This window comes from Oncorhynchus masou, chromosome 23, assembly GCF_036934945.1.
Source record: "Oncorhynchus masou masou isolate Uvic2021 chromosome 23, UVic_Omas_1.1, whole genome shotgun sequence".
Lineage (NCBI taxonomy): Eukaryota > Metazoa > Chordata > Actinopteri > Salmoniformes > Salmonidae > Oncorhynchus > Oncorhynchus masou.
In genome coordinates this window covers 17,864,055-17,878,379 of record NC_088234.1, presented here as the reverse complement: position 1 = coordinate 17,878,379, position 14,325 = coordinate 17,864,055, and the positions used below count along the sequence as shown (strand labels likewise).

At 41.5% G+C, this 14,325-nt stretch overlaps 1 protein-coding gene across 1 annotated transcript; it reads right to left on the bottom strand.

Moving 5' to 3' along the window:
• Window positions 1-1,423: 1,423 nt before the first annotated feature.
• Window positions 1,424-13,261, bottom strand: LOC135510475 (cytosolic phospholipase A2 zeta-like). The gene is made up of 14 exons (XM_064931443.1): window positions 13,179-13,261; window positions 12,685-12,740; window positions 12,051-12,158; window positions 11,703-11,845; window positions 11,286-11,481; window positions 11,043-11,148; window positions 10,492-10,632; window positions 10,312-10,389; window positions 7,241-7,423; window positions 6,991-7,158; window positions 4,748-4,837; window positions 3,989-4,143; window positions 3,059-3,227; window positions 1,424-1,983 (listed from the first exon to the last, which is right to left on the bottom strand). Exons 2-14 carry the CDS (start codon window positions 12,709-12,711, stop codon window positions 1,799-1,801), a joined length of 1,749 nt encoding a protein of 582 aa, XP_064787515.1. The 5' UTR covers window positions 12,712-12,740; window positions 13,179-13,261; the 3' UTR covers window positions 1,424-1,798.
• Between the last annotated feature and the right edge of the window lie 1,064 nt (window positions 13,262-14,325).

Sequence of the window (14,325 nt, the reverse complement as noted above, 5' to 3'; positions counted from 1 at the left end):
TTATTATTGAAATGAAACTGTTCCATGAAATTTCACTCATGAAAATAACTGTCAAACAGAAATGGTAGGATAAATTGTAAGCTTCCCCAAACTTGAAACTCACGCACTGCCTAGGAATAGACAGTTGTGAACAGAGCGCACATTTCTTTGTAATGCATAATTACAACGGATATGTGTGTGAGAGAGAGATAACGAGGGGGGTGTTGTCACTAAGATTGTGCCTATTAAAACTGCCTACACATACGTGTTTGACATGGAAAGGAGCAGGCCTGCGAGACGAAGGTGAAAGAATGTCATGTTCCTTATTTTATATAGTTCCCATTTTCTTTTCGACAAGTTTACAATTGTAAACAAATTGAAAAAAGTGGAAAACTATTGCGAGCACTACTCCAGATCACATGATATCCACTACAAAGGGGCGAGAAGAGAGGCGAGCGGGACAGAGAGGGAGAGAGAGAGAGACCCAACTTAACTCAAACTATATTCTAAACAGCAAGAGCATGTCCGACTCCAAACCCCCACAACTGAATAGATCATATCATGAGCAAAACATGTCAATGTATATCATTAATGCAACAGAAAAGAGTTTATCATTGTTTTTTATTGTAACACAAATTATTTCAGATGTACCATCTCACCAACAGGTGGAGCTGTTGGCCTATGAGACTCCCAATCACTACCGGTTGTGATACAGCCTGAATGCATAACAGAAATATGTAATGTACATAGGTCTGTCAAGTAAACCACAAAAAGCTAATAAATATTCAACGTAGTAGACAACCAATTATAGTGACACATCGCACGCTCACAAATCCATTAGTTATACATACGTAGTCTAAAAGGTCAACAAGTCATTAGTCTATGACCCTCAAACTAAACTCTGGACCTCGAAGCCAGTGTCACTGCATTTGTTTTCATTCTTCACCTCTAATCAGGAACTGATTTAGACCTGGGACACCAGGTGGGTGCAATTAATTATCAGTTAGAACAGAAAACCCCCAGGGTCCGGACCTCGTAGGGTAAGAGTTGAAAACCCCTAGTCTATGAGAACAAGAATAGTCTTTGTGTCCGAAGCATATAGACCTGGGCTCTCTGACTCTGTTCCTTAAGTGCTACCCTCCTGTAGGTTTTCACTCCCATCCCAGGAACAAGGTCTGGAGCAAAAACCTACAGGAGGGAGAATCTCCAGGAACAGTATCAAAAGGAAAAGTATAAACAATTTCATATTCCTTATATTAAGCAACCCAGACGGCACCATTTTATTTTCCACAGATAGCCAGGGGCACAGGCCAACACTCAGACATCAAACAATGGATGTGTTTAGTGAGTCCTAATCAAAAAGGGGACAATCACACTCTCTCAGAAGCAGACAAACAAGGGGTGTGATGTGTCCGAACTCAAAAAGATGTCTCATAAAGCTTAATTCATTTAGTATATTTTTATTATTTTCACTGCATTAGGGATTACATACAGACGCTGCAACTTTCTCCAGTGTGTAGGAACAAATCCTTTTGATTCAAGACAGCACTTGTAGGGAACACAGGTGAGCAACTGATGCGCAGCAGGTGCTTCTAATCAGTCTGCCAGATCAGAGGCAGTAGGGAGGAACAAGAATGTCCTCTTGATAAGTGCATGAATTAGACTTTTTCTGTTCTGCTAAGCATTCAAAATGTAACAAGCCAATTTCGGCAGTCAGAGAAAATGTATGGAGTAAAAAGAATATATTTTCTTTCGGAATGTCGTGAAGTAAAAGTTGTCAAGTATTAATAGTACAGACACTTTCCACCACTGATAAAAACTATTGAGCCACTGACATGCGCTTCTTTCTGCGTTGGATGGCCATTTTGATCTGTTCCAGGATCCTGTCTCTGTTGTTCCTCATGTTGGCCTGGGCCTTCTCCAGGAGGTGGTCGATCTCCGTCGCACCGTAGTAAAACTTGAATGTTTTGTACTTCTCCCTCTCCTTCTTAATCTCGTCCTCGTCTAGGAAGAGAACAGAACAATGTCCATGTCTTACATCAGCTGGCTTGTGCTCAGATGGGAGGGGTGGACATATTTGAGGTGTGTCCTTAAGAAAATGTTCAGCAATGTAATAAAGTCATGACCTTTCAAAGAGGTTACATTTTATTAGCTACGCTATAAAAACCGAATAGCCTATCATTACAGCACTATGTAACAGGTATGTCAGCTACCCACTGTAATGTTAGTTGGCTACTAATACATCAAACATGCAGTATATTTACTAACTGCCCAATGTTTATTGACTTGATTATTCACGTCATTCAAAAGCTTAGCTAAGTGGTATTGTGTTGCAGGTGTATTCGTAAATTCACTCTGGCTATCTACTCCGATTTCTGAGCACTCTCATCTGACAACACCCATTGTCGTTCTGCCCCTGAACAGGCAGTTAACCCACTGTTCCTAGGCCGTCATTGAAAATAAGAATTTGTTCTTAACTGACTTGCCTGGTTAAATAAAAGTAAAATAAATATAAATAAATAAATAAATTGAATGTAGCCGGTGTCAGTAAAGGTTGGCAAAGAGGCTTAATCAAAGTGTTCTGAGAGCGAAACGCTCTGAATTCACGAACGGACAAGCTGACAACTCCTTGACACTCCCGATTGAATTTACGAACAAACCCAAAGTCTAGCTAGTAATTTGTTATGCTAACAAGCTAGCAAGCGGTTGCATAGCAACAGCATCAACTTCTGGTCGACATGCAAAGCGCTAGTACACTCAACTGAAAGGATCCCGTTAGTTTAATTTAGAATACTGTAAACTAATTATATATAGACGTTAAGTATGTAGTATACAGTATGTTAGTATGGGTATTCAAACACAGCTTCTGTGTTTTTATACTTTTCAGGTCACTTCGTAAGTGGCTGAATGAATGTGGCTCCTAATAAACAATACTAATGCCATCTCTTCGCAGACAGTTGGTGCAGTTATACAGGGAAAAGACATGACACGGAGAAAAACTAAGTCAGAAAAGGGCGTAGTCAGAGAGACAAGGATAATAGACAGAGAGACACTGACTACTATGATGACTACCACAGACCTTGGCAGTTCTGCAGGTTGAACAGGGGCATGTGCATAATGGTGGGAGTGTGTAGCCCCTCAAAAACATAGCAGTCCTGAGGATGGTCTTTCTCCTCCCTCACACTCTCCTTCACTGGGGGAAAGGGAAGCTTCAGCTCATCCATGTACTTTTTGGCACTAAACACCGTCTGTGAAGAGCAGAATCAGTAGTATGGTTATGTCAATGTCCTTCTCCAAACCAGCCCTTAGTACCTAATTCCTAGGCACTACTTTCTTCTCACTAGGCCCTACTCCCTAGGCCAGGGGTGTCACTCAGTCCATGGAGGGCCGAGTGGCTGCAGGTTTTTGGTTTTTCAATGAAGACCTAGACAACCAGGTGAGGGGACTTCCTTTTCTAATTAGTGACCATTCATCAATCTAGTACAAGGGTGGAGCGAAAACCCACAGACACTCCCTCCGTGGAATGAGTTTGACACATGCCCTAGTCACTACTCCCTAGTGAGTGAGCAAGAGAGGGAGAGAGAGAGAGGGTCACTACTACTTAGAGAGCACACAAGAGAGAAATAGGGTCACTACTACCTAGAGAGTGAGCAAGAGAGAGAGAGAGAGAGAGGGTCACTACTACTTAGAGAGCACACAAGAGAGAGATAGGGTCACTACTACCTAGAGAGTGAGTAAGAGAGGGGGGAGAGAGAGAGAGGGTCACTACTACCGAGAGAGCACACAAGAGAGGGGGGAGAGAGAGATAGGGTCACTACTACCTAGAGAGTGTGTGTGAGAGAGAGAGAGAGGGTCACTACTACCTAGAGAGCACACAAGAGAGAGAGAGAGTCACATCTACCTAAAGAGCACACTAGAGGGGAGAGAGAGAGAGGGTCACTACTAACTAGGCACTTCATATTTTTCTGAAAGGCTTGAATAGGAATAAACATTGTGTGTGTGTGTTTGCCTCAAAGGGGTCTCCTTCGCTGAAGTCCAAGGAGATGATGAGGTCGACCTTCCTCGATGTGCGCAGGACGGGGGGGTAGGGAGAGTTGATATTTATCCCAGCGTCTACCAGTTGAATCTTCTCTTTGGATGCCATGCTCTCCGGAACTCTAGCATCTGGGGAGATGGAGAGATAGAGCGAAAGGAGGGTTAGAGAGTGAGGGGGCATAGAGCGAGACAGGGGGATAGAGAGTGAGTGAGCGGGTAGAGAGAGAGAGCGAGTGGGGGAGGGAGGGAGGTTAGAAAGCGAGCGGGGGAGGGAGGGTAGAGCGAGCGGGGGAAGGTTGAGAGGGCGAGCGAGTGGGGGAGGGTAGACAGGGCGATCAGGGAAGGGTAGAGAGGGTGAGTGGGGGAGGGTAGAGAGAGCAAGCGAGCAGGGGGTAGAGCGAGCGAGCAGGGGGTAGAGAGAGAGAGCGAGCAGGGGGTAGAGAGAGAGAGCGAGCGGGGGAGGGAGAGAGAGTGAGCGGAGGAGGTGTAGAGAGAGCGAGCGAGCGAGAGAGCAGGGGAGGATAGAGAGAGATAGGGGGGGGGGGGGTAGAGCGGGGAAGGGTAGAGAAGGAAAGCAAGCGAGAAGGGGGTAGACAGAGAGAGCGGGGGAGGGGTAGAGAGAGAGCGGGGAGTAGAGAACCAAGAAAGTTTATATTTTGGAGGGAAACAGAAGATCCTGATGACTGATGCTAGTTATGCTGTCATGTTAGGAAGAGGTCTGATGTTACTGTACCTTTGATCTCGAAGAGGAAGTTGGATGTGGTTCCCCATTTCCATTTATTGAGCAGAAGGAAAAAGATCAGTACAATCCTAAAGATTGAATCTGTGGGAGACACACCAATTTCAATTATTCCCAACTGGTAAAAAAATTATCTCAGTTCTCCCTTTCTGGAGAGGACAAGATAATAAACATTTATCTCATGTCATTATGATGAGAAAGTTTGGGAACGTGACAGTACAACACGGTCTCATAGCAAAACGTGCATGCTGTAACGAGCTGGCAGCACACAAGTAATCATCAATTCGGAGTGCAGCTGCACGTGACCAAATAGTAATGGCAGTGGTAAATGTGGTTTGATTTTGGATATTCCTATAGGGCTAGTTAGAGACCATCGGTAAATTTCAATGACTTAAAAACCTCAAACCAACTTTAAATTGTAGAAATTCAATTTAAACATATAAAGCATTTGTTGAGAACTGAAAGGTGTGTCATTGAGTCTTTTACATTTATTGACTGTCCCTAAGTCAAATCTATTTTGCCACGGTCACACACCACAATAATTGGTGAAGTAATTTGGCTAACTCTTCCCATCTGCGATCACACACCCACATCAATTCACACCCCGAAACCAACTCACTTTGAATTCAGTCGTGGCTGCTAGCATTTCTTAATGAACCCATCTAAAACTAGGCCAAATCAGGAAGTTCAGCCACCCTTTAACTTGGAGTGGTTAGCATTAGTGATGGGGAAACTAAGCTTCCTTAAGCATTGAGGCTTTCCAGCAAAATGTGTCGAGAATAGGTTCATTACTCTGAGCTTCCTTATCCATTCACAATGCACATTAGTGAACACATCTGCTGGTCAGCAAAAATAGCAAGTGGTGATTATCAGAGGTTTCTTTTCTCCACAGATTTGAGCAAAGCTCTGTGGCACAGCAGTAAATCATTGTCTTCAAATAGGTTCACTGTAACGGATGGAATGGATTGAGAAATTGTACCAAACTCGTGTTTGATATGTGTTTGATACCGTTCATGATGCCATTCCCAAGCAGTACAATAACATGGTCCTCTGATTTCTCCCCCCACCAGCCTCCCCTATTGGAGCTGTACTAGATACAGATGTCCACTGTTTATAACTACCTAGTATCATATACCCTCTTACACTAAGACCATATTACCACATAACCATACTGCATTTTACATCCAGGTCCCCAAACTTTCTGTAAAAAAACTCAGCTCCAAGTCATCAGCTCAGTGAACTAACATGATCTTGAGTCATGAAGCCAAAGTCAGGTAATAGAAGTGGTATTGTGGAAGTTAGTGTTACCTGTGCAGGTGTAGGGTCTAATGCCTCTAAGTATAAAAGTACTACATAGTGCTACCTACCTATAAAGGGTTCTTCAGTTGTCTCTGTGGGAGAACCCTTTGATAACCTGTTTGGGTTTCATGTGGAACCCTTTTTCGGTACATGTAGAGCCTTTTCCACAGAAGGTTATAAATGGAACCTAATGGGGTTCGACAGCACATGGAACCCATAAAGGTTCAAGTGTTCTCCCACACAGACAACCAAAGAATCCTTTTGGAACCCTTTTTGGTTACATGTAGAGCCTTTTTCAGAGAAGGTTAGACGTGGAACTTAATGGGGTTCAACAGTACATGAAACTCATAATGGTTCTTCAAAGTGCTCTCCCACACGGACAGCAAAATAACCTTTTATATCTCAGAGTGTAGGCTGTTACAAGACCATGGTGCTTGCCTACGGTGCTTGCCTATGGTGCTTGCCTACGGAGCTGTGAGGGGAACGGCACCGCAGTACCTCCAGGCTCTGATCAGGCCCTACACCCAAGCAAGGGCACTGCGTTCATCCACCTCTGGCCTGCTCGCCTCCCTACCACTGAGGAAGTACAGTTCCCGCTCAGCCCAGTCAAAACTGTTCGCTGCTCTGGCCCCCCAATGGTGGAACAAACTCCTTCACGAAGCCAGGACAGCGGAGTCAATCACCACCTTCCGGAGACACCTGAAACCCCACCTCTTCAAGGAATACCTAGGATAGGATAAGTAATCCTTCTCACCCCCCTCCCCCTTAATGATTTAGATGCACTATTGTAAAGTGGCTGTTCCACTGGATGTCAGAAGGTGAATTCACCAATTTGTAAGTCGCTCTGGATAAGAGTGTCTGCTAAATGACTTAAATGTAAATGTAAATGTAGATCAACGGGCTAACCTGGTGTTGGAGTAATATAATGCCTTTGTTACCGTTGCAGTTGCAGCGTTTGTCCTTCCAGTCTTTTGTCCAGCTGTCTGAGGAGAGGATGAGCTCCAGACTGACTGTCTCTATGAACTTCTTTCTCTCCACCAGGCTGGTTCTCTTCCAGCTCTCAGGGTCCATGTTCCACAGAATCTCGCCCTTACTGCTCACATGACCTAGAGTCATTATACACATTATCACTAGGGTCATGATTATGGTGTCTTGGTGCACTAGTGAGTGTATAAGTGTGTGTCTTACCTTCCAGTAGTTGTCCCAGTGTGGTGATGACTTCCCTTGTCTTCAGTGGATCTGGGTCCTCAGCATACTTGATCAGCTCAGACACACACCTCACCACTCGGGAGGGCACACACTCACACACCTTTACCTTCCCGCTTCTCTCAACCATATTCATGTTCTCTTTCAACATCATGCTCTCGTGCCCTGCAGAACAGAACAGGTTGGTCAGGTGTAGTGGAGGTGATTTGGAAACACAACCTCCTCTCATGATAAGTAGCCTTGGCAGAGACATGTAAAACTGTCGCCCTCGGACCTTGAGGATGTCCTCTTGGCCTATTCTATTTCAGCCATTACAATGAGCCTGACCTCCTACAGCTCCTCCCACCAGCCTCCTCTAGTCCATTTATCTCCCCACACAGACAGTCCCCAACACAGTAAGCAGTTTTTTTAACCATCCGACTGCCTGTGTGTGGGGAGATAAATGGACCGGAGGAGGCTGGTGGGAGGAGCTATAACAGGACGGATCATTGTATTGGCTGGAATGGAGTAGGTGGAACGGAGTCAAATGTATTGTCTACTACTGTCCTGTAGTTTATTGTCTAGTATTGTCCTGTAGATTATGGTCTAATATTGTCCTGTAGATTATGGTCTAGTAGTGTCCTGTAGTTTGTTGTCCTGTAGTTAATTGTCTACTAATGTCCTATAGTTTATTGTCTACTATTGTCCTGTAGTTTATTGTCGAGTATTGTCCTTTAGTTTATTGTCTAGTATTGTCCTTTAGTTTATTGTCTAATAGTGTCCTGTAGTTTATTGTCCTGTAGTTTGTTGTCTACTCTTGTCCTATAGTTTATTGTCTGCTATTGTCCTGTAATTTACTGTCTACTCTTGTCCGGTAGTTTATTGCCTGCTATTGTCCTGTAGTTTATTGTCTGAGATTGTCCTGTAGTTTATGGTCTAGCATTGTCTTGTAGTTTATGGTCTAGTAGTGTCCTGTAGTTTATTGTCCTGTATTTTATTGTCTTGTATTGTCCTGTAGTTTATTGTGTACTATTGTCCTGTAATTCAATGTCTAGTATTGTCCTGTAGTTTATTGTCTAGTACTATCCTGTAGTTTATCGTCCTGTCATTTATTGTCTAGTATTGTCCTGTAGTTTATTGTCTAGTATTGTCCTGTAGTTTATTGTCTAGTACTATCCTGTAGTTTATCGTCCTGTCATTTATTGTCTAGTATTGTCCTGTAGTTTATTGTCTAGTATTGTCCTGTAGTTTATTGTCTAGTACTATCCTGTAGTTTATCGTCCTGTCATTTATTGTCTAGTATTGTCCTGTAGTTTATTGCCTGCTATTGTCCTGTAGTTTATTGTCTTATATTGTCCTGTAGTTTATTGCCTACTATTGTCCTGTAGGTTATTGTCTACTATTGTAGTTTATTGTGCAGACATTTATTGTCTAGTATTGTCCTGTAGTTTGTTGTCTAGTACTATCCTGTAGTTTATTGTGCAGACATTTATTGTCTAGTATTGTCCTGTAGTTTATTGTCTAGTACTATCCTGTAGTTTATTGTGCAGACATTTATTGTCTAGTATTGTCCTGTAGTTTATTGTCTAGTACTATCCTGTAGTTTATTGTCTGATATTGTGCTGACATTTATTGTCTAGTATTGCCCTGTAGTTTATTGTGTAGTATTGTCCTGTAGTTTATTGTCTGATATTGTCCTAAGTTTATTATCCTGTAGTTTATTGTCTAGTACTGTCCTCTAGTTTATTGACTAGTACTGTCCTGTAGATTATGGTCTAGTATTGTCCTGTAGGTTATTGTCTAGTATTGTCCTGTAGGTTATTGTTTAGTATTTTCCTGTAGGTTATTGTTTAGTATTGTCCTGTAGGTTATTGTTTAGTATTGTCCTGTAGGTTATTGTTTAGTATTTTCCTGTAGGTTATTGTTTAGTATTGTCCTGTAGGTTATTGTTTAGTATTGTCCTGTAGGTTATTGTCTAGTATTGTCCTGTAGGTTATTGTTTAGTATTGTCCTGTAGGTTATTGTTTAGTATTGTCCTGTAGGTTATTGTTTAGTATTGTCCTGTAGGTTATTGTTTAGTATTGTCCTGTAGGTTATTGTTTAGTATTGTCCTGTAGGTTATTGTTTAGTATTGTCCTGTAGGTTATTGTTTAGTATTGTCCTGTAGGTTATTGTTTAGTATTGTCCTGTAGGTTATTGTCTAGTATTGTTCTGTAGGTTATTGTCTAGTATTGTCCTGTAGGTTATTGTTTAGTATTGTCCTGTAGGTTATTGTTTAGTATTGTCCTGTAGGTTATTGTTTAGTATTGTCCTGTAGGTTATTGTCTGGTATTGTCCTGTAGGTTATTGTTTAGTATTGTCCTGTATGTTATTGTTTAGTATTGTCCTGTAGGTTATTGTTTAGTATTGTCCTGTAGGTTATTGTTTAGTATTGTCTTGTAGGTTATTGTTTAGTATTGTCCTGTAGGTTATTGTTTAGTATTGTCCTGTAGGTTATTGTTTAGTATTGTCCTGTAGGTTATTGTTTAGTATTGTTCTGTAGGTTATTGTCTAGTATTGTCCTGTAGGTTATTGTTTAGTATTGTCCTGTAGGTTATTGTTTAGTATTGTCCTGTAGGTTATTGTCTAGTATTGTCCTGTAGGTTATTGTTTAGTATTGTCCTGTAGGTTATTGTTTAGTATTGTCCTGTATGTTATTGTCTACTATTGTTTTGGAGTATTGTTTTACGTTTTTATTTTTGATTGAACGGGATTCTCTTCATTGTTTTTTCTTTGTGTTGTATGCTTTCTTATCGACTTATCTTTTTATTTTGTCTCTCTATCGTTGTCTTTGATGGGTGTTTTATTGTCTGGATGGGTGGGGGAAGGGGAGGGTTGAAAGACTACCTTAGTGCAAGAAGTTACCCTGATTTTAAGACATTTTTGTCACCTAAAGATATGGTTAAAAATTCAAATAGAAACATTATTTTCCTCAAATTAACTCAAAGGGAATGTTGTTTCAATAATCTGAAATACAACTTACAATTCTACACACTAGCCTTGCAGACTAACTAACGCGATGCACTGTGGCTTACCTTCAAATAAGCCCCAGATTTTTTTTGCTACCTCAGCAATGTTCCCTTTTATGTTTGCAATGGCACTCCCACAGATACCTGCCCAGCAACAACAAACAAACAACAATAAATTGATGTGTGTGTGCACGTTTGCTTGTGCATGTGTGTGTCTGTGCATGTGTGCGTCTATGCGTTCCCCACCTTGAAGCAGAACCATGTCCATTTCCATGCTCTTCTCTATCAGAGTCCCGCCTTTAAATTGGCTCCTAAGACAGGAAGTGGGAACGAAAGCGCCCAATCCGGAGAAGCCGCTCTCGTGGGGGGTCATCTCAAACCACACCGCTACAGTTAAAACAGTGGGGGAGAATTGTCTGAAATGACACCCTATTCCCTATATAGTGCACTACTTCTAAACATAGGCCGACTGGGACTCAGACTAATGCCTGGCTTGGTTTTTGGGTGTCTACAGTAGAGTGTTTGTTCATGTTGTATTCATTGTTTAAATTGTTTGTATTGTTGTATTATTCTGGTTCTAAAACTCTTTGAAACAATTGAGACAAAAGCGCTATACAATTCCATTTCATTGATTGATGCTGCATTCACAGTGCACTCGGAACTCATTATATAAAGATGACACCCAAGTTTTCCATTCTGAAAGTATCAGAATCAACCGGTAGGAACCTATATGGGAATTGATTTTATCTCAGAAGTTCTGATTTTCCAAGTTTGCGTGAATGCTGCATAACAGTCACCTTTAGTGTCATCCTGTCTGTAGCAGTCCAGTTCTATGGCGCTGTAGATGGGGTAGGGGTTGATGCTGTCCCTGTGAGCATCGTCAGAGAGACGGCGAGTGTCCATCTGATACAAGAGAGAGATAAAAAGGGGGAAGAGACAGGGGAGAAATAATCAGCTCAACAGAGGCAGAGAAAGATACATACAGGCAAACAGACAGACACAGACACACATGCAAACGCACACATAAACCATACACTAACCTCTTTCATGAAATAGCAGGCAGTGAAGACGCCCCAGAAGTCAGTGAGGCTGAAGTCCTGGTCGCTGTCCTTCCGCAGTGTCAGCCAGTCCATAACCTGCTTCAAGTCCATCGTAGGACCCTCCATCTTCTTTATCACCTCATCACAACGCTTATTCCGCGACCAATCTGGATCGCTGTACAGGGATGACATGCACCTGTGTGTGCGTGTGTGTGTGTGTGTGTGTGTGTGTGTGTGTGTGTGTGTGTGTGTGTGTGTGTGTGTGCGTGTGCGTGTGCGTGTGTGTGTGTGTGTGCATGTGAGAGGGGTGGATGAGGGAGAGAGAGATACCTAATTTATTTCAGCACATTCAAAATGAACTTTACCACTAACAATAATAGTAAATAAGTGTGTGTGTGTGTGTGTGTGTGTGTGTACCAGGTGGTGCCTGACACCCCACACATATAGAGGAGGCTGCCCAGCAGGTTGTCCTGGTCCAGCTGATGCAGAGATCCCAGCATACCCACTGCTGCCCTCTCTCCTCCACCAGACCCCAGCAACGCTATGTTAGGAACATCCTCCTGGGAGATGGGGAGAGAGAGACAGAGAGATCAAATCTAGAGAATTTCACATCATACATTATATAAGAGAGAAGGTGGGGCAGGGCTAACAGGTAGCTGGAGACATGAGGGGGGATCCCTATGTAGATGGATGTGGAGTGAGAGAGAATGAGAGCTTGCACAAGAGAGAGAATGATCAAAAGAAAGAGGAAATTAGACTACCCACTAGTTCACAGTCCATATCCAGACTTTTCAGCCACTCCTTAATCAAAGTCTTCCTCGCCGTCACATATTTTATCTCTTCATCATTGATGGAGTCAGAAAGACGCACAGTCTGACAGAATGAACGAAAGACAGCAAAATGATGTGTACAGGATATTACTTCATAATGATATAGTTTGGTGAACTAAAGTGTTGATAGCTAAAAAAACCACATTTTATTCAATGTCTTTAATTGAGCCAAAACACTTCTAAAGTAACATGGCATTTCATAAAAAGTTATTGTAAGATAAATAACACATAATTCTGACATATTATACTCTCACTTAGTCAGGAAAGTATATTATATTACTTAATTCTGGATGCATATTCATATATATGTATTACAATACAGTTTGGTATGTTACAGACAAATGTCATCGTTATATTGTGTTAACATCAACACAATGAAGTAAGTTTCCTTTCATTATGATTGAATTTGGTGAGTTTAGTATTGACAGCAACAGAAAAGGGTTGTGTTCAATGTATATTTGAGCGATATCAGCAATGCAGTAGCATAGTATTTGACCAGAACCAAACATAATATTGCGTGATTTATTTCAGACAAATGTCCTACTATGTTTTGATGATGAGTTTCTTACCTCAGGAGTATCTGTTTGTTTCAACATTGTTCTCTCCGAGTCCACTAAAACAGATCCTTTAAACACAAACCAATCCCTTGGTTTTTATGCATGTCATAGGGTCAGAAAACTCTCAATAAGATGTTATTTGGGTTAAAGAAATATTATAATACTAATAACAGTACTGTGATAGTCAGTTACTCTCTAAACTCTCAGATTTGGGTCTAAGGAGATATAGGGGTCAGTTGAAACCCAACGATATTCTATAATAGTTTTTGTGTCCTAAACACATCTATCAATGTGACTGCAAAACTAGATGCCAAAAAATCGACTGATTTAAATGAAGGTCACCTGCATCATTCTATTACACAACAATCAACAACATTTATTTATTTATTCAGCACTTTTTACAAAGACAGATTGTCACAAAGGCCATTACAACATGAACAATGTAATATATCTCAACAATAAAATACACAAATGCTACATGCAGTGTTTAGACAGAGAAGTCTTACCAGAGATGTATAGTGTAGTTTAGCAGACTAGTCCAGTCTTAATCTTCACCTCCAGTTGTTGATCTCCACATTCTAGTCCCGTCATCTTATATAGGCCCAGTTACACACACACACACACACACACACACACACACACACACACACACACACACACACACACACACACACACACACACACACACACACACACACACACACACACACACACACACACACACACACACACACACACACACACACACACACACACACACACACACACACACACACCCTTAAGGTTGACAGTTACATAGAATAATGCATGGAAACACTTAACATGCTGCTTTTCTATGGTGGTGAGTATTTCTTTGATGTCAAATCAAATTGTATTAGTCACATGTTGTTGAATTTATTATGGATAAATGAATAAACAATATCCTCATTTTAAATAGAATTGTAACTAGGTAAACTTATACTTTGTTTTATAAGTGATTGACAATATGTGTTCATAAGAAGGGAATGTGTGACACGGACAAGGAGTAATAAAAAGTTAATGAACACCATTCCAACTAGGCAGAAACAAATGGGTTGTGGACTGTGTAAAAACATAAGGTCGTTAGGCTATGGTTGACCCAACTGAAACTTAGCTCTGGGGTTTTTAGACAAGGAAGTGCGTGCATTCCTAGGTTTTCTTTTAATTAAAACTGTCAAATTTTAACTTGTAAGCAGGAATCAGGCGGGTAGAATTAAAGGTCAGATTTGCCAAATGGAGGGTGAGGGAGAGCTTTGTATGCATCTCTGTGTGTGGAGTAAAGGTGGTCTAGAGTTTCTTTCCCCTCTGGCTGCACATTCAACATGCTGGTAGAAATCTGGTAAAACTGATTTAAATTTCCCTGCATTAAAGTCCCCAGTTACTAGGAGCGCCACCTCTGGGTGAGCGATTTATTGTTTCCTTATGGTGAATACAGCTCATTCAATACGGTCTTAGTGCCAGCCTCAGTTTGTGATGGTATGTAGACAGCTACGAAAAATACAGATGAAAACTCTCTAGATAGATATTGTGGTCAACAGCTTGTCATGAGATACTCTACCTCAGGCGAGCAAGAGCTCCAAAATTCCTTAGATATCCTGCACCAGCTGTTGTTTACAAAAATACATAGTCCGCCTC